Source organism: Pseudorasbora parva, chromosome 12 (assembly GCF_024679245.1).
Source record: "Pseudorasbora parva isolate DD20220531a chromosome 12, ASM2467924v1, whole genome shotgun sequence".
NCBI classification, from domain to species: Eukaryota; Metazoa; Chordata; class Actinopteri; order Cypriniformes; family Gobionidae; genus Pseudorasbora; species Pseudorasbora parva.
This window is the reverse complement of record NC_090183.1, coordinates 11,576,637-11,596,366: the sequence shown is the minus strand read 5'-3', so window position 1 is coordinate 11,596,366 and position 19,730 is coordinate 11,576,637. Positions and strand designations below refer to the sequence as shown.

Sequence of the window (19,730 nt, the reverse complement as noted above, 5' to 3'; positions counted from 1 at the left end):
AAGATTCTTTGATGAATAGAACATTTCAAAAGAATATAACATTTGCAAATTATTTTTTTCAACAATGTAAATGTCTTTACAAAATTAACTGAATGCATCTTTGCTGAAAGTAAGTATTAATTTCTTCTTCTTTTTTTTTAAACACAATGACCGTAATCTGAATGCCTAAATTCACATATAGCCTTTAAATTAGCCTTTTAATTTATTTAGGCAAAAAAGTAAGGAAATGTAAATTAATATATCAGATTTCATAGGGTTTGTTTACAAGTGTCAAGCAAAACTGTATCTGGTAAACTGATATTTTGATTCAGTGTACTTTGCCCACAGGATAATGAAATGTGTGAGGCATACAACATCTGTTAATTAACTTAACATACGCGCATCTCAAGCATAAACCAACTGTCAATTGGTTTACAGTTGTTGTAAGTTGTTGACTTAACTATGTAGTGTTTTGAAATGTAAAATACTGAACATATTGGTCTTTTTTCTAGTCAAGATTTTTGATATTTTAGGATGGAAAGGGATAATGCGGAAAAAAGGACAAACATACACATATATACACTGTACGGGGTGTTGGGGGGGATGGGGGGAAGGGGAGGGGGGACAGGAAGAAAAATATTTAAATTTGTCAAATACTCACTGATACATTCACTAAGACGAGACTCAGCATTAAACAGAACCACTACTGTTTAACATAAAACCATCCAGTACAACATGCCCCTGAATTACAATCAGATACAGGTACATTTATGATTAAGTGCTATAACATATCTTTAACAAAGGGTTTGCAAGCAGGAAGCCTTGGAATGTACCCAACCAGATGTACTGTCATCTTACTAGAGTTTTAGAACACACAAACGAGACATTTTGGACAAGGTACAGTGTAAGCACTACAGGAATTTCTGTCAGAACTACAGTTTCAATTTGAACTCTATTACAAATATACATCATTTATTATAATTGTTTGCATTCTCTTTAAAGGAATATTTAGTTAAATACAAATTAAGTTTTCCGGACAGCATCTGTGGCCACAGAAAATCGTTTTGACTCATCTATCAGTTTGTACAGTAATATACTTCAAATAGAAGCCTATGGAGAGATTTACCAGCACAACAAAAAAAAATTACATATAAAACAGCAACATTGTTGCAAAAGGAGTGGTATGAAGCAGGGCAAGCCGAGAGCCTTTGGGAGCGAATACTAATGAGATTGACCTGCGCGAAACACAAGCTTTTCTCTGAGCTTTTATTATGTTTATGCTGCAGTCGAACGCTTCCGCTCTTTTCATTGCGTGTGTAGGGGAACGCAGTGCTGTTACATGGTTAAAACAATCATAATAAATACATTTGAGTGAAAGTTATGTTATGACGCTACTCTGTGCGTTCGCTCGTTGGCTGATATGACTATGAGACACTTAATGCACTTTGCAGAACTCTAAATCGATATTGAATATCATATTAATAAAAACAGGATTAAATTACTGGTGCTAAATGACATGCAATTCATTTTAAAATATAATGTATATAATGAAGAAAGCTCTCTCTCTAATTGTGCTACAAAAAAAATAGTGTTGTCTCTGAGGCATGGTAAAAACGTTACTTGCATTGAATCAAGAAAACAAGCGATTCAAACGATAAGACGAACCATGTTGCGCTATATAACAATGATTGGTTTTCTGTTTTTTTTATTCTGTTTTATTAAAGCGTCTTCGGTGTTTCTATGGCAATCTAGGTTTGTGCGGATATGACATCATTGACGGGCAACAACGAGTAAAATAGCAGATTTCTCTGGATTTAAACATAATTGTTTTTAACATTTAGGATAATGTAAGTACACATATCAACAAGAAAAAAATATTATATATAAAAACATTTCTCCTTTTAATTTAGATTAACTTCATGTACTTAAATAACTAAAACAGGACACATTTGAGAAAATGTGAGTAGTTAGAAATGACAAAAACACGACAAAGTTACTCGTACTAACTAAAATTAAACCAAAATATAAAAAAATAACTGATTTGCATTCACATACTTGCACTTTTTTTCTGTAGGCTGAGTCAAAAGTATTTTTTGCATTAATTGGATGCCTCAAGCATTAAATAAAAGTTGTATTTAACTGATAATATTCCTTTAAAAGAAGCATGGACTAAACACTACAGCTGTAGGGTGCATCCTTGGGCACTAGGGGACAGTATGCTATGGAGGAAACTCTTCATTCATACAGCCCATACTTACAAGACTCTTATAGGGGACCATGCCCTACCAAAACAAAGATAAACATCACTAAAACATCAGTCAATGGAAACAGATTGTTAGTCTGGCCCTATAAGCGAATATAAAAAAAGAAGTGAAAGCATTGAGTAAGGAAAGAAGGATGAGACCAACAGAAAAGGCAGAGATAAAACAGAAACGAAACTGAAATGGCGGTGAAACGTATATATAAAGAGGCAAACCTGTGCGTGAACAAGCGCATCGTTGAACAGGATGAACCAGTTGACGGAAAAACGTCCTGAGTTCTGAAGAGTCAATGCCTTATTACTGCTCTCACAGATCAGCCGACGAGATGGTTTACGAAGAGAGTCCTGAGAAATGAGGTCAAATCGAAATTAACAGCCCAACTTCGTCCACATATTTCGTCTCTCTCTCTCTCTCTCTCTACCTCTCGCAGGAAGAACACCTGGCTGTCTGGTGTGCATTAAGCTGACTGACACTTGAGAGGTAAAATACAGCAAGACTCACGGTCATCTTTCCAGGAAAGCTCTTCCAGAAGTGGAGCGTGCACTCAGCTTCTTTCCTCCTCCTCTTCAGATGAAGAGCCATGGATTCATATTTTGAGCAGGCATCCTGCAGCTTCTGATAATCCACAGAACTCTGTCACACAAAGACAGAAGTGAGATTTTTTATGAGATTTTATTATAACTTCTTTTTTCCAGGTTGGTTCAGGTCATCATTTGGTATATATGAACACATTTAAAATCAGACTCTCTGTACAAGTAAAAAACATGTACAGTACGGGTCAAATGTTTGGAAACACACACACACACACACACACACACACACACACACACACACACACACACACACACACACACACACACACACACACACATACACACACTTTTATTTGCAGTTAATTTGGTTAAAAAGTTCTAACAAGTATTTCTTAGACCACTATTGTATTAGTTGTCTTTGAAGACCAATCAGAGCTAGCAAAACAATAGTGTCCTTTTATATTACAAAATTATGCTTTAATGCTGTAACAATAAAGCTGTGTCAAAGGGGATGAATAATTTTAATAGGCACTTTGTGTTTTTTGATGAAATGGTTAAAAAAAAAAGAAGTGTTACTGTGTTTCTAGTAGGTACCCACCACCTCATAGCAGGTAGCCAGTTTCAGCAGCAGTCGTCCATATTCATGCAGGTGCTTTGTGGGCAGGTAAAAGAGATGTGCCAGAACATCCGCTAAGGGCAAACCCTCTTCAGAACATTCAGACAACTTCTGAACAACCTCTGCCCCTTTGCCGAACACGTCACTTTAAAAAAAAGTCAAACAGACAGATTCTAAATATAATGTTAATATAATTCAAACCTATAATTATGTAAACTTCAGCATCTGCAAATAATTCTCATCTGCGATATATATATTTCACATATCTAGAATTTTGCAGGACAGGACATTACACAGGACAGGAACCAACCCATTGGGCCACTGAATCCGCATTAACGACAACAGTTGGGGCATCAGCCTTAGTCCTAATGGGTTGTTATCTTAGCTATCCAAATCCAGTGTTCTGTATTTTCCGTACGTGAGTATTTGTTGTAGCTGGCTATAAAAAAAAAAAAAAAAAAAAAAAAAAAAAAAAAAAACACAGTTGTGTACTGTGCTAATTAATTGAGATTTCTTACAGCTCTTACAGGTTGTTGGCTTTGTTTGTTTCGTTGCTTCTATTGCTCTACCCTTTTTTGTAAGTCGCTTTGGATAAAAGCGTCTGCTAAATGATTAAATGTAAATGTAAATGTAAATTACACACATATACTACTTACTGGCAAGGTTTGGCGAGGACAAGAAACCCTCCCATGACTAAGAAATCACTCACTGCAGAACAGTACCTGCACGACACAATAAGAAAGACAAGGACATTATTACAGCTAGGAGAATGAGCTGACTTGAGCTTCCCATGACTTTTACAATCATTTGTTATTACAGAACTGTATAGAGAGATTGCAGACAGAAAGAGTCATTTCTAGTTAATGGAATAAATGTATTGAAAGCAGAGCTTCCCATGACTTTTATTTAAAATGCCCTTATTATGCTATTTACTTTTGGGTGAACTAGCCCTTTAAAAGACGTTTTTAAATGATTCATCATATAAGAAGTATTAAATCTGTTTGATGCCTAAATGTGTTTCTTTTGAATTAGTAGTTAATTCAGTAGAGCTCTGTAGCTGAAACTCAGGAACTCAGCAGGTTACAGTAATCTGATTTCAAGATTATCTGGTCAGACGGCACTCAACACGTGTCTTGTGCTCAGGCTCTTTCCAGTGGCGAACCAAACTGATCAAAACTGAAGAGGCATTGCTTAAACATGTCTGATAATATGTTAAATATGTTGATGGTTGTGACGCATCTACTGTACACTTTAAAGAGAAATTTAAATCCTGTATTTAATGTCCTTAATAATGAGCATGGGGTAACAGACAACAGCCAACAACTCTTTTTCCAGACACTGAGGTAACCACTTCATGCCTTCAGGTGTTGTTCCGAGTTGTGTGTGTGCTGTATACTTGCTCTGAATATGTGTCCAGGAACAGATGTGCGTCGTCAAGAATAACAAGACCTCGGATATCACGTGAACGCTGCAGGAACGAGGTTAGAGAGGCCGAGTTTTGACCCGTGAGCTGAGACAGCCGACTCAATCGTCCAATCAGATTTTGCAGCAGCCCTGCAGTGGACTGACCGAGGGTGGAGCTTAGAGAATCTTAAAAAGATGATTAAAAAAACCATTAGACCTAAACATCCCAAATAATTAATCAGACACACAAGACAGACATTTCTTGTTTTGAGCTTTATTTCTAAAATTTTAGCAATATTTCTAATCATTCTGAAGACATAAATATTTCCAATTTTATGTATAATATTATACTATATCAGATATACTTTCGCATACAGGTGTTAGTTTAGTATAATTGATAATACTAATAGTAAAAATTTTGTAATTTTTTTAAATTAATTGTATTTTATAATTGAATTGTATTCATGCATTTTTTGAATTATGTCTAAAGAGTATTTATTATTAATATATATTTATATACAGTAATATTAGAATATATTTAGTATTAGTTTATTCAGTCTCAGTTATTTAAGTACTTCAACTTTAAAGAAAATAAGAATGTTGCCTTGATAACTAGCTGGAATAAAATTTTAGTTAGCATTTATTTCATTTCAAGTACATTTTATATATTATTTTAAATTCAGTTAACAATAATAACCTTGTTACATACATCAAGGGATTGTAAATTATTTCAGTCATTTCACTTCCACTGAATTAGACCATAATTGTACAGTTTGTACAGGGCTACACTCTATAGCTCACTCACACACACACACACACACACACACACACACACACACACACACACACACACACACACACACACACACACGCACACGCACACGCACACGCTTACGCGCACACGCACACACAGCGCACACACACACAGCGCACACGCACTCACACACACACACACACACACACACACACACACACACACACACACACACACACACACACACACACACACACACACACACACACACACACACACACACACACACACACACACAGTCATACCCAGTCTGAGCAATGGTTGAAGCAGAAGACTCTTGACATTGCTGAGTTTGCAGTAGTATTTCCTCTCCGCAGCCGCCAGCTCATGCAGACTGGCAATAAAACCCATTACATTACGATCAGTCAGTGCTGCACATGTCCGTCCACCTGCACACACACTGCTTACATAGCCCAGCTACCACACACACACACACACACACACAACAAAAATATTAATGAGTTATGTAAATAACTGTAATAACACATCATCAATGTACAGAATTCTAAACATCGTAATCCGAAAATACAGTTTATTATATACAATAGCAATTCGAAGTGATGATGATGATGATGATGACAAAGGCTTGCTCACATTCATACAAAAGGGCAGCAGCACCGGTTGCTGTGTGTACTCTCCAGTCTGCTTCGCTTCCTCCGTTTGCTCTGCCACCTCTTTCACCTGCTGCCCACTGTAGTACAGGATTGGCTGCATACAGTCTCCATCAGCCAATAAGAGAGTGTGTTGTTGCCCCGCCCCGATATCCCACACGCGAATCCCATCTGACAGCTGCACAAAGACAAAAGAGTACAAACAAAGCAAACAAGTCATGAGTCAGTATGCTGTCAACGCAAATTTGGATTCTAGCAAGGGCCTTTGTCCACTAAACATTGAAACACTAATGACTCAATTTACTATTAGATGATTGTGTAATTTTGCATTAAGACATCATTTGTATATAAATAACATTAGGAACAATATCCTACCTGTATGAATGGTTTTGTTTATCATGCATCTTTTAGATGTTATATAATACAGTGCCCTCATGAAATATGCACGCATCCTCCATTTTTAACGGTTTAACTGAACAGCTGATGCTCACTGGTTTTTAAAGTGCATTGTGGGAGTTGTTAGGTATTTAATGTTTGTGTGCACCCTTGGCAGTGTTCTGACCACTGAATTGGGGAGCTGAACAAGATACATCCAAAAGACTAAAGACTCACATTGCTGAGGTGTGCACAAGTGTCAAGAGTTTCTAACCTTGCCATAGTTTCAGGGCAATATTATTATATTATTATAATATTATTTAATAAATAGAAAGATCAAAAGAACAGAATTTTGCTGGAAAAAAGTGTTATTTAATTAATATCTTTATTTTCAGTTTTGATAAATGTAATGTATCCTTGCTAAATAAAAGTTTTACTGTCGTTCAAACACTTTTGAACATTAGTGTGGAAAAACATTTAACGTATATTTAACGTAAGTATTATAAAAAATAAACCTTTTGATTCATTTCAAAATTGTATTCTCCCTAGTGTGATAATTTTCAGTTTTATGTGCATATACCTTGGTTAAGTGAGGGAAGGTGGTGGGAGATTCCATGTGTCCCAGCTGCCCAGAAGTGTTGCAGCCCCAGGAGAACACCTGCCATACACACACATTACAGGAGGATTACTCTAATACAGACTCACCGTTCAAGAGAAAAGCCACAGATAGGCACGTGAAGTGTGTCACCTGTGATTGGGCGGTCAGGCCGAGAGAGTGATGCGCACCTGCAGCCACTCTCAACACCTCTTTACCATTCAGACTCTTTACACAGACGGGCTGCGATCTAGAAAGAAAGAGAAATCCGATCAAATCGCTACATTAGGTTCCTCTGTGATGCTGCTAATGAGGCTGTCCTCATTTTGGCAGAGCACATTATATTTTAAAGCACTGGAATCTTATGTAATTTGGGAGGTGTTAGGGAAGACTGGAGCTCCTTGTGCCTCCCTGCTAATGGGAAGACTCTGACCTGGGAAGGAGGTCACCGTGTCCAAGCTGCCCTTCCTGGCCTCGGCCCCAGCTCCACACTTCTGTCTGCAACGAAGGCAGGTGGGCATCGGCCTCAGGAATGCCTCCTGGAATGAGCGGGACGGCCCGCGCACGGGGGCGGCTTGTTCGCCGCAAAAGACGAGGTGACACTGAGAGAGTAGGACCGAGAGAGAGAGAGAGAATAAACAACAAAACACATTCTGGAATTAATATCTTTATATATTAATGTTCACACTCTGAAAATGTGGAACATTAAAGAGGTGATGAATTGAGGAATCAACTTTTCCTTGAGCTTTTGATATATAAAAGGTCATGGTTATATAAGAATATCCTCTAAGTTTCAGAGCTGAAAACTTCCTTGTTAGTCAAAGAAAACCTTTATAGACACCAGGCTCAGCAAACGGACCTGTGCTTCATACTGACGTCAGTGCGCGACGAAACACACCTCTACAGCACGTCTAATCCAGTAGCCCCGCCCACCGACTCATGGAGGACTTGTCCAAGCTAGTCAACAACAATACATGCTGAGAATGATTAAGATATTGCACTATTCCTGGTTGTGGAAGAACACAGTCGCTGCATAAGCTTCCTTCTGATCCTAATATTAGGAATGTTTGGTTGAACTTTAATAAATGAAGTTTTTAATGAAGTTCCAGCTCATGTGGGGAAGACATGTTCACTTCAGTTCACTGCGGAATCGTTTGTAAACAAATCTCCGGTCGATGCTGGATTTGGATCCGACAAGAACGGTGCAACACACTTATGTGAGTAAAACATGTATTTATATGTAATAGTATTGCATTGTTATAGACCGTTTTGCCTATGTGTACGTGTCTAACAGAGCTAGCTTTAGCACGCTGGACACGTATGGGCCAGGGCTCGCAAAGCCCGCAGGCCGATGAATCTCATTATATTCCGTTCTTGTTCTGCTATTCTCTCTCAGTCTCTCTCGAGTTGACATCTGAAGGGCGGCGTGCGCACGCACATGTATGTATGTGCGCGCTTCGCGTTTAAATTGTCCGATCTTGCGTGCTATGTGTAATATAAAAATAGTAGTCCAATCAATCGCGGGTCAATGTGAAATAAATCATTGTGTTTGTTTGATTAAGACGTTTCCAAGCCCTGTGATCGAGATAATCATTCTGGCTGCCGCTTCTCCCTCACTCTCTCCCCTCCGTCATGTGAACTGACAGGGGAGCTTCAGCTGATTAAATATGCAAATATTATCCAATCCTAGCCGTTGGCGTTTACTTCCAAGTCTCCAGTGCGTCACGCCAATCAGAACCCAGCGTTTTGGAGAGAGCCTCAAAACCAGAGTAGAAAATAGCCTATTACTTATTAGTTATGAGTATAAAACCACAAAAACATCATTATTTGACCTCAGACAACAGTATAACTTTTTTTTTAAAGCCAGTTCATGACACCTTTAGTATATAAAGGCTGAACACATCCAAACTCGACAGATCAAAAGAAAATGCAACTCATGTCAGTTTGTTCCTCATAGAATATGCATTAGTTCAGTTCTGCTATAACACAAACAAAGAGCATAGGGAAAATTCACATGAATCATTTAACAGCGCAGACGATGACCCACAGAGTCGGCCAACTTCAGTTCACCTCTCTATAAAACACACACTCATATATACACAGTATGGCCAGGTGCACACACAGACTGCTGCCATGCGGAGTTATGTTCCAGGCCCACTGGGGTCCATCTGTCACACAGGTGGAGACGAGAAAACATGCGTACGTAGCAGGTAGCTGCCCGCCATTGTCCTCTCTAGCCTGTGTATCAAACTGTTAAAGGGATAGTTCACCCAAAAAAGAAAATTGTCATCATTTACTAACCCTCAAGTTGTTCCAAATCTGTATGAGTTTCTTTCTTCTGCTGAACACAAAAGAAGATAATTTGGAAGAATGTTTGTAACCAAGCAGAGAGAGCAACCATTCACTACCATAGTAGGAAAAAAATACTATGGTAGTGAATAGTTGCTCCATCTGCTTTGTTACAAACATTTTTCCAAATAACTTATTTTGTGTTCAGCAAAACAAACAAACTCATACAGGTTTGAAACAACGAGAGTGAGTAAATTATAATTTTTTGGGTGAACTATCCCTTTAATGCATCTACAACCTGCTTGCTACTAAAAATCGGTAGGTCTACTTCATGCTAAAGTTGAATCGCACAACAACATGACTTTAAAAAATGATGGTCCCACTTTATATTAGGTGGCCTTAACTACTATGTACTTACATCAAAAAGTAAGTGCAATGTACCTATTGTGTTTTTATTGTATTGCAAATCACTTTTGCTGATACGTGTAAAGTTAGGGACAGCTGTGGTGGTGTGGGTCAGTTTAAGAGTAGGGTTAGGTGTAAGAAAAGTGTCAACTGTGTAATTATAAATGTAACTACAGAAAATTATTACAGATGTGATTACATGCAGGTATTTTTTAAAATGTAAGTCAAATGTAAAAACATGTATGTACACAATAAGCGCATTGTATCAAATTATTCATTAAAATGTTTGTACATAGTAGTAAAGGACACCTAATAAAAAAGTGGGTCCAATTATTACAACAACAAAAAATGTAAGCAACGTTTTTCTGCATTACCACATTTTTAGGAAAATTGTGCACATTTTCACCCAAATTCAATGTGAAAATTCTCAACAATTTTTTTTTATCATCATACGTTTCAAAAATAGTCTTTTTTAAGAAGTCTTTATAATTACCGAACCTGAATTTATTTATTTTTTTAATTAAAATTAAACAGTATATTGTTAAAAATTATTCCAAATGACAATAACTGTTTTCTATCTTTAATATATTTTGAAATGTATTTTATACATTTTATTGCAAAGCTGAATTTTGAGCATCATTACTCTAGTCTTCAGTGTCACATGATCCTTCAGAAATCATTCTAATATGCTGATTTAGTGAAACATTTCTTCTCTTTATTATCAATATGGAAATCAGTTGTACTGCTTAATGTTATGAAGTTTTAATTTCTTTAAAAAAAACTAACTAACTAACCACAGATTTTAGAATGATAGTGTATATATTTCATTACATATCAAGAAATTGTCATACTGCCTATAATTTACTCAGTATTTTGATATCAATAAAAAAAAAAATTATATTAGAGTATTTTTTTAATTCCTATATTTGTAAATACTATAAAATCCCCAAAGAATAATGTAAATTACAAAAACATGTGCTTGATTTTTTTTTTTAGCTAAAATGTATTTCTGTGAGATTCACTAATAAATCGACTTCTAGTCTAAACTAGAAGTTTACACTTTTCGCTTTTTACAACTACAACTACACATAAGTACCTTCAGTTGTTGTGTAGGATGCCGACACCGTCACCTCAAATTCTGCATTGTCTGTAACCATGGCAACAGCAATATATGGGAAACCTTTCCACATGTGCCGCCGGCAGAAATTTTAAGAGCCATGGCAATACAAGCTATGCCATTAAAAAACACATTACAGTACGCATTCAAAAGTTGTTTTGCAGGGTTTTACTTTGAACTGAATGTACTAAGTCTTAACACCCTGCACAGGATTATGATTAAACCTCACATTCAACTAATAAAAGAATACATTCATAGCAATCACTCCTCTGATTCACACAAGTCACAACAGCGGTTCAGTCCCGTTACGCCCTCTACACTCAGCAGAACATTTTCTTTAAATATTTATAAAATTTGTCACAAAAAGGAATGGAGTTTTTAGTTATTCATAGCCTCTGCAGCAGAAACACCATGCGTGCAATGAGCTGATGGATTAGATAGGCAAAACTTCTTAAAATGCTCGACAGTAGTCGATACAGATGAAAACTCAAGTGTAGACACACATCCCCATGCAGACTTACGGAGACCAAACACTTGGTGTAAGAGAAGGAGAGCGTGTGTACCCTGAGAAAGCAGGCCAGGCAGGGACAGGCGACGGCTGAGCTCCGCCTCCTCCTCTCGGATGTCCCCCAGGCTGGAGCTTTTCTTCCCCTGCATGGGCTCCTCCAGACGGATTCTCTCTTCCAGTCGCTCACGGCCCTCTCCGGGAACCTGGAGCACAACAACTCTGGTCAAACAAATCATAGCTGTATCATCATCTTTCAGTTTCTTTCCAATAAAAGTGCCAAATAACATAATATAGAAACTGTATTGTTTAAAGGAACTGTATGTAAGAAATGCATTTCAATTAATCATAAAATGGCCCTGATGTGTCACTAAACATTAAGAAATCATGTTAATTTCAAATACTTATATCACTGACAACAGTAGTCCGGCCAGGATATTGTCATTTAAAGGGTTACTTCACCGCTTTTTCATATTAAAATCCCCCCTATTGACAGAAATGAGAGAGTGAGGGGGAGATGTGAGGGAGGATTTTTCAGGCGTGACTTTTTACTGCGCCGAGTCGAAGTACTCTCAGAAGTGCTATCCCGCCATACATTATAGTTCTCCTTTTTAATCCGCTTAGAAAAGCGCCACGTTTTATTTTATGTCACCATACTTGGTAGTTCAACTATTCGTGTAACTGTATTTAAATAGAGAAAACGTGGAGGTGTTTGGTCGCTTCTAACTTGATCTCTGTTTGGTACCATAGTGAATGAACTGAGCTCAGTGGGCTAAGCTAAATGCTATCAGATCATCACCGTGCGTCAGAGCGATTAAGAGCACGCACTGAGACGAGAGAGGTATGTATCAACTTGTTTTAGTTGAGGGAATAACAGTTTAATATGGAAAAAGCGTTGAAGTATCCCTTTAAAAGTTGTTGTTGCAGCCCTCAACTGATGTTGATGTTGACATGTTGTGTTTTGGCCTGAAGCTCCACCCTCCATCTATCGACCAATCACAAAGTCAGTAGTGTTTCAGCATCCGAGTTGCCAGCTCTGCTCTAGTTACCACAGCAGCTACAAACGTTCCTGCTGGATCTTATCTGGCAACCTTGAGTCAGGGGGAAGAGGGGGAGAGGGGACACACTGCTCTACAGTCATTTGAAAGTGATTGTAGTACCAGTTTTGGCCACAATCTTACATACACTTCCTTTAATGTTTAAAGAGCGTGATTATGGCATGTCAATGTACAGTATAAAAACTGGAAAATACACTTACCCAGTAACCAATGACTTTTCTCAAAGAGAGAGCTTCATATGTTGATACTACACGTTCCCCCACTGCAGAGGCACAGGACACCATTAAGTTGTTCAACGCAGAGCCCATTGGAGTCACAGACTGGGCGACCGGGATCAAGGGGTCAGAGGTGAAAGGATCAGCAGGGTCACTAGGGAGCTGTGATAGGACAGATATGAGAAGGATGTGAGAGTTCTGACTGCACAATTTCCCCTTCTTTTTCATGTTTACATCTAGATGACTTCTGCCTCACTTATTCTCTACGCTATAATGTTGTAATGCCCAAAGTCACTTCTAACATTTAAAATGAGAGATTTTAGTTGTTGGTGTTTATTTTTAATGTATTTAGCAAAACAGTACTAGATTTATATTAAAGGTGTCATGGACTGGCTTTTTTTTTAAAAAAATTATACTGTTGTCTGAGGTAAACTAATGACATTTGTGTTTTTTACATTCAAACGCATCATAACTAATAAGTGATAGGCTATTTTTTACACTGGTTTTGAAGCTCTCTCCTGAACACTGGGGTTTGATGGGCGTGCAGCACTGGAGACTTGGAAGTAAACGCCAACAACTAGGATTGGAGAAGAATTCCATTTGTCAGATCACTTGTCAGTATTGTTTTGAAATTAATATAATTCTCTGACAGGGCTCTCAAAACATATTTCTCAAACAAACACAATGATTTCTCTCTCATGTATGCCGCCCGTGATTTATTTATTTTTGTATTCCTTGGCCCGCCCCATCGGTGAATATAAGCGTGAAGCGCACACACACACACACACACATAAGCGGGCGTGCGCTCTTCAAATATCAAGTCAAGAGAGTGAACATAAACAACGCAGATCAAGAAATGAATGTTATTTTACTATTTAAAGGGTTACTTCAGCGATTAGCATATGGCTTTGTATCAGCAGAAACCCTGGAGTATATTCAAATGATTGTGCTTTCCCCTCTCATATCCCCCTGAGACAAGAGATTTATGCATTTGATTTCTGGAAAAATTCCTCCAATGACGCAAATTGACGATATTTGCATCATAGGAGGAATGTTTGGCCAAAGGCTAAAGATTACAGCCAGCAGAGGGAGCTATTTCCTCATGTTTTACACCCGCGCATGGGGGATGGGAGATTATACTGACAGCACTCAGCTCGCAGCTGCAGCCTCAGGCATTCATGGAAACTGAACTATGCTGAGACAAAGAGCAAAGTAAGTCTTTTAACTTCTCAAATTAATTTCTATGAAAGTTAAGCTTCCAAAGGCATGAACTGAAAACACGCCAGACTGAACACGCGTTGTGAATGTATGCCGCGAATGTGGTCGCGATTACCTCAGCTCTCATCACGAGAGCTCATCAGCTCATTTATGACGTTAAATGTAATCTGACTCCTAATCTGAGTTAGTGCTGTGAGACTCAGGCGGCGACTCCATCATTATATTGAACAGACACGTTCAGTATTTAATTGTAGTGTCTGTTCTCTAACTCAGTCACTGTAATCCACTAGCGGTGGCTTTGGGAATGGCCTCACGGGGCAGCGAAGCATTCTGGGAATTGTTGTCATTCATCCCCATGAGACAAAAATACATTTTCTGTCTTTTCTCAGTCTAGAAAGCACCAAATTCAAAAATAATTTCACATTTCTACTACATTAATGACCCAGTGTAAATAGATTCATCATCCCAGCACTGAAGTACTTTAAGATTCACCGGCCTGCCGACGTGCCTACGTTTTGGTCTGAAAAACACATAGCCCTGGGACGTCAGGCTTTGCGAGCCCCCTGACCCATAACATATTCAATCTGATCTGTTCTGATCCCGAATTGCAATGAACCAACAAATAAGAGATTCTCCAGCCTGTGACAGTGCTTTTCTTTTACTAACAAGGAAGTTTTCAGCTCTGAAACTTAGAGGATATTGTTATATTACAATGACCTTTTATACGGTATATCAAACGCTCAAGGGAAAGTTGAGTTCTCAATTCATCACCCTTTCAATACAGGCCAGTTACTGGTGCATTTAACCCTATGCATTCTATACAGCTAGCTGCTATTTTTCAAAACAAATGCACAATTTTAAGTGAAAAGGTTAATAAAATGATTTCCAGAAATCCAACTAAGAGTGTTAATTTATTAACTTATTGTTTACTGGACATTAGGTTTGTTTACATGCACTAGTCCAAACTGATTTCAGATTCTGAAAGTATACTGTTTATATAAACCTTAAACTTTGCAATATCTGAGTCACAGAACTGAATAAAGCCACCGATATGTCACTGAGGCTACCATGATATAAAGCCCTGATTACATACCTAATAGGAAAGCTGAAAAATATGTCAGAAGAGCTTTTATTTTTTCCGTCTCTTCCCTGACCAGTTTATAACATGTTAATAAACATGCACTATCGTAAGAAGTAAAATGTAAATAAATAGAGATCTTATTAAAATAAACAGGCTCTTGTCAACATAAGCATCATATTATATTATATAATTAGAACCAAATTATATCAGGTCAACACCACCCTAAAGCATTTCTTTGTGAATTGAGCCAACTAATGGAGTATTTGAATGCATGTAAGCCTAGCTACTGTTGTGTCAGAAACTAACCTGCGCAGAATGAAGCGTGCAGGGGGTCTTGGGGATGTGCTCTGCCAGGGCATGATCAGAAAGTCTCTTAAGATAGGCCTTCACTGCTTGCTCATCGGGGAACGGGGAGCACTTCCCTCCTGTGGCTCGACAGCTGTCCGGCTCAGGGCAGGACTCTGAGGCTTCGACACAAACCTCTCCATTTGTGACCGGAGCTTCAGGTTCAGTCGAGACTTCTATGGTTGGTTCTACAGGATCTTGGCTAGATGCAGGAACCTGATTTTGATGTTCAGAGGCAGATGTACTTTCAGGAAGAAGTGTAGATTCAGGGTTGGTGCTGGAAGTGGGTGATCTTGGGATCTGGGTGGACATGGATGCAGCAAGCTCTGTAGGAAAACTGTTGCCTTGTTTAATTTGTGCTGGGCTTCCCTCTAATGCAGAATTGGTCTCGCAGTTGTCCAGCTCAACACCTAGTGGACAGTGATGGCCATCGGAGATGATGACGTGGTCCTCTTTGTCAGTCATAGTGTACAGCAGCTGATGGCACTGACCGCACTTGTCTTGAGGGGGTTTCCGAGGGACCAGAGCCTCAGAACTTCGCACCAGAGCCAGGCTGTGAGCGGCTCCACAGGCCAACTGCAGCACATGCCTTCCTGCCAGGGACTCCACCTTCTGGGGCTTCCAGACAGGAAAAGTTGAAGTGTTCAGGCCCAACTGGCACCCGCTGCCCCAAGCCCAGACTTCATGCTTGGCTGAAAGAGCCAGAGTGTGCTGATCACCACACGCCACCTCCAGAATCTTCACCGTCTGAGGCGGTGTAGCATCAGAGTCAAGCACGCCCACAGGGGTGGGGTTAGGGATAACGGAGAGTCCCGAAAGGCCACACTGGCCATGAGCGTTTTCGCCCCACATGTGCACGCCTCCATCCTCGGTTACTACTCCACTGTGGGCGGAGCCAGCAGCCACAAAAACAACATGTTGTTCGCTAAGCACTGATTCCAAAACGGGCTCAGCCACTAATGATGATGTTTGGTTCTGTTTCCAAGGCAACTCACCAAAACTGTAGACCTGTCCCCCTAAATATAGTGCATAAATGATTAAAAATCAGGATTGCAATGAATGGATGTATGAAAATGTACTGCAAAATATGAGAAGCAATAAAGTTATGATTAAAGTGGTGGTTTTCAACCAGAGGAAATATCTTAAGGTGAGGTCACATTCACCCTTGTTTGGAGAATTTTTGCAGGCAAAATCCAGTCATTTCAATAGAATCCACACAATCTGGAAATTCGATTCCACACATTCTGTACATTTCTAGAATTTCATGTGAGTGTGAATTTTGAGACGAAAGATTCTGCACTGGATTCAAATCGGTCATGCAAATTCGCCATGTTCACTGTGAGAAAGCTGCTTGGTTCGTAAGTGACTTTCTGTGCGAGCTGTTCTTAATACACTATTTGTTACTCAACAGACCTTTTTTGCCTGCAAAACCACTGATTTAAAGTGAAGTACAGTAAAGTTTCCTGGATGAACAAAGGAAGTACATTTTGATCATGTCATGAAGGCTCACATTCACCCTTAAGAGTAACTTAATGTATCCAAATTATTAACTTTTTTCCCATTTTAGGATAGTTCACTCAAATATAAAATGCAAACCTGTATGATTTTCTTTTGTGTAACCCATGCACAATGAAAGTCAATGGGGTCTAAAACAACACTGGAAACCAATGGCTTTCATTGCATGGACAAAAATACTTTTTTTAGAATATATTTTGTGCTCTGTAGAATAAATAATGTTAAACAGGTTTGGACTGACATGGGGTGAGGGTGAGTAAACAATGACAGTATTTTTATTTTGGGAGACCTATCTTGTTAAATTACTGTGCTACCATAACCAAGACCTCTTATGACTTTTAAAGGCTATGTTATTATATTTTGATAAAATATTATTTGCAACAACATTCACAGATGACATGCACACAAAATGTATAACATAATAGCATCAATAAATAGTGGTCGAAAAAGCTCATCAAACATTAGTGCTTTGCATCTACAGTGCTTCCCAGGCAAATTTGCATGTGTATCTGTGTCTTGTTCTAGTGTGAATAATAAATGTATTACCCTCTACTAGCAGAACACCATGTCTAGCTCCCAGGGCAGCCTGCAGCACGGGCCGGGAGAGCAGCACCCTCTCTGGTGTGGTGCTGTAGGAATATCCCCTCCACGTGTGGAGCAGACCCCTCTCCCCAGAGCCGTTCTCCTCACCAGAACTACAAACACAGTGATGCACATACTTTTAGAGAAGTTGGCGATTTCAAGAAAAAAGCACAATGAAATATACAAACGCTGCACTGTCCAACCCTGCTGGCAGTCTGTCTTTGAACACACTCACCTTATCTGTTTTTCCATCTCTAAACTATCCCCATTTCACAGCTGTTGCGTTTGTCACCACGGATGATTGTCCTGTGAGAGAACAGAGCGACATATGATTTCAGAATGCCGACAAAAGGTTTGACAACAACTTGTTTGTTTAAACCCCCTTAGGAGCATAGATTAAAGGCTTGTAATTCATGAATGCTTTGGAATACAGACCTTTTGAAGATAATCAGCAGATTATTGCAGAAGTGAAACCAGCTCTAAAAAAATATGTAAGTGTAAAAAAAAGTTATATTAAAGTTTGCTTGCTGTAAATTTTTATTCTATACAAAATAAATATTTTACAAAATAGTTTAGACTAAAATTCAAAGCCATATACCTAAATAAGCTGTGTTCTAAATGTGAATTTAATTTCACAAAAATTGAGCCTGCTAAAACGTTTTAAAGTATCATTCTCATGGTAATGAAATGTCCACATTTAATTTTTTTAATGAGTATGCAAGTGACTTTTTAAGCGTTCTAATGATAAGTTGTGATGATTAGTAAAATAGTAAAAAGGCAATACAGTTACAAGAGTAAGATTATTGTAAGCATTTCTGTACTTGGTTCTTTTTGATTGTAAAATAAGTATATTTTGAAGTCCAGATCATGTGTAAAGCAAATACTCATATTAAAGACTAACAGTGTAAACAAACACATGTGTACACACACAGATCAGGGACAAAGATGACGTAGAGCTGTGATGAAATCATCAGCTGAATTGACAAACACACAACAGATCTGGGATACTGTCTAAAATTAATATTAACAACTCCTATTCTGAGTTCTAATTACAGCACATGCTGTCAAGCAGGTTTATGTGGTCATGAAAAAAAATGACATGAAATGAAGAAATAAGAAAGCAATATTCTAAAAAAACAATGATCCATATGATAATCTAATATGAAACTTGGAATATCTGATAAGATCAAAGTGCAACAAATTTAGAGACACGTTCACGTCGACAGGTGGGGATCGTGTTAAATAACTCATGGAAGAACGTTACACCACTCTACAGTCATACAAATACACAATAATACAAATACAACAATCCCTGGAAAACAGACACATTCCCAATCTTCATTTTATTCGCTGCTTTAATATCACTCTGATATACATGATGCTTATTTAATTCTTACCGCAATATGTCCGAAGCAAATGCTTTTTGGTAAAAATATATCTTGTCAGCTCTTAAAATAACCGGCAATGAAAGCAGCAGATAGCAGAGCGAAGCTCATGATGATTATTTTAATCGGGTGTGTTGTTGTGGTTCTGAGCGGCGGTTCAGCGGACGGAGAAGCAGGAGGGACAGATCAAATGGAGTATTTACGCTTTCGCTTTTTTCTACTCGGGCAGGTAGAGAGATGGAGGAAAGACTGAGTGGGTTTACTGAGTAAGCTAACTATCTTATTTTACTATTCCATGTTGATTAATAATGATATTATTAAAAACTGTAGATTAATATGATTGATACTTCTCTTGCAGGTGTCATTTGTTTCGTAGACTGTTTTCATAATGGATCGCTGTAGGATGTTCTCTAAACGTTTAAAACGCTGTATACATTTTTTACAACTTTTTTGGTTGTTCGAACGTGGAGAGAACATGCAATTTTATAATGTTTCAAACATTGTGGGAATGTTCTCACAACTAAACGTTCTGAAACTAGTAGCATTTAAAACATTGTTAAATGTTTGTTTATAACTGAGTGAACCTTGACAGAATGTTCCTATTAGCTGGTGTAGTGCAATTGCTTTACTTGAGTATTGTATGTATGCAGATAAAATTGGATGTACTATCCAACTTTAAATATCAATGGTCGACAATTTTTCATTTTGCAATTAAATAAAAAAATCAAGCAGTTGAAATTGGCAATTGGTATATTTTTATATTTGTTTTGCTATTTTACTTATATTTGTTTAGCTTATCTGCTTGGTTTATTTTTTTGGAGATGAGG

General features: G+C 38.2%; 1 protein-coding gene across 2 annotated transcripts in view; it reads right to left on the bottom strand.

Annotated features, from left to right (window-relative positions):
* Positions 1 to 19,055, bottom strand: part of als2b (alsin Rho guanine nucleotide exchange factor ALS2 b) — a 32,541-nt gene extending 13,486 nt beyond the window's left edge. Inside the window, exons 1-18 of one of the 2 annotated variants that reach the window (XM_067459085.1) lie at positions 18,916 to 19,055; positions 17,954 to 17,995; positions 17,754 to 17,824; positions 17,483 to 17,631; positions 15,383 to 16,437; positions 12,763 to 12,939; positions 11,563 to 11,710; positions 7,622 to 7,790; positions 7,342 to 7,438; positions 7,174 to 7,251; positions 6,202 to 6,396; positions 5,853 to 6,024; positions 4,790 to 4,979; positions 4,046 to 4,111; positions 3,372 to 3,534; positions 2,742 to 2,873; positions 2,456 to 2,584; positions 2,238 to 2,261 (exon numbers count right to left, since the gene is read on the bottom strand). In XM_067459085.1, the coding sequence (XP_067315186.1) occupies positions 2,238 to 2,261; positions 2,456 to 2,584; positions 2,742 to 2,873; positions 3,372 to 3,534; positions 4,046 to 4,111; positions 4,790 to 4,979; positions 5,853 to 6,024; positions 6,202 to 6,396; positions 7,174 to 7,251; positions 7,342 to 7,438; positions 7,622 to 7,790; positions 11,563 to 11,710; positions 12,763 to 12,939; positions 15,383 to 16,437; positions 17,483 to 17,631; positions 17,754 to 17,770 (2,961 nt within the window). In that variant the 5' untranslated portion in view covers positions 17,771 to 17,824; positions 17,954 to 17,995; positions 18,916 to 19,055. The remainder of the gene's footprint in view (positions 1 to 2,237; positions 2,262 to 2,455; positions 2,585 to 2,741; positions 2,874 to 3,371; positions 3,535 to 4,045; positions 4,112 to 4,789; positions 4,980 to 5,852; positions 6,025 to 6,201; positions 6,397 to 7,173; positions 7,252 to 7,341; positions 7,439 to 7,621; positions 7,791 to 11,562; positions 11,711 to 12,762; positions 12,940 to 15,382; positions 16,438 to 17,482; positions 17,632 to 17,753; positions 17,825 to 17,953; positions 17,996 to 18,915) is intronic. The other variant, XM_067459086.1, reaches the window with a different exon arrangement.
* Positions 19,056 to 19,730: the final 675 nt, after the last annotated feature.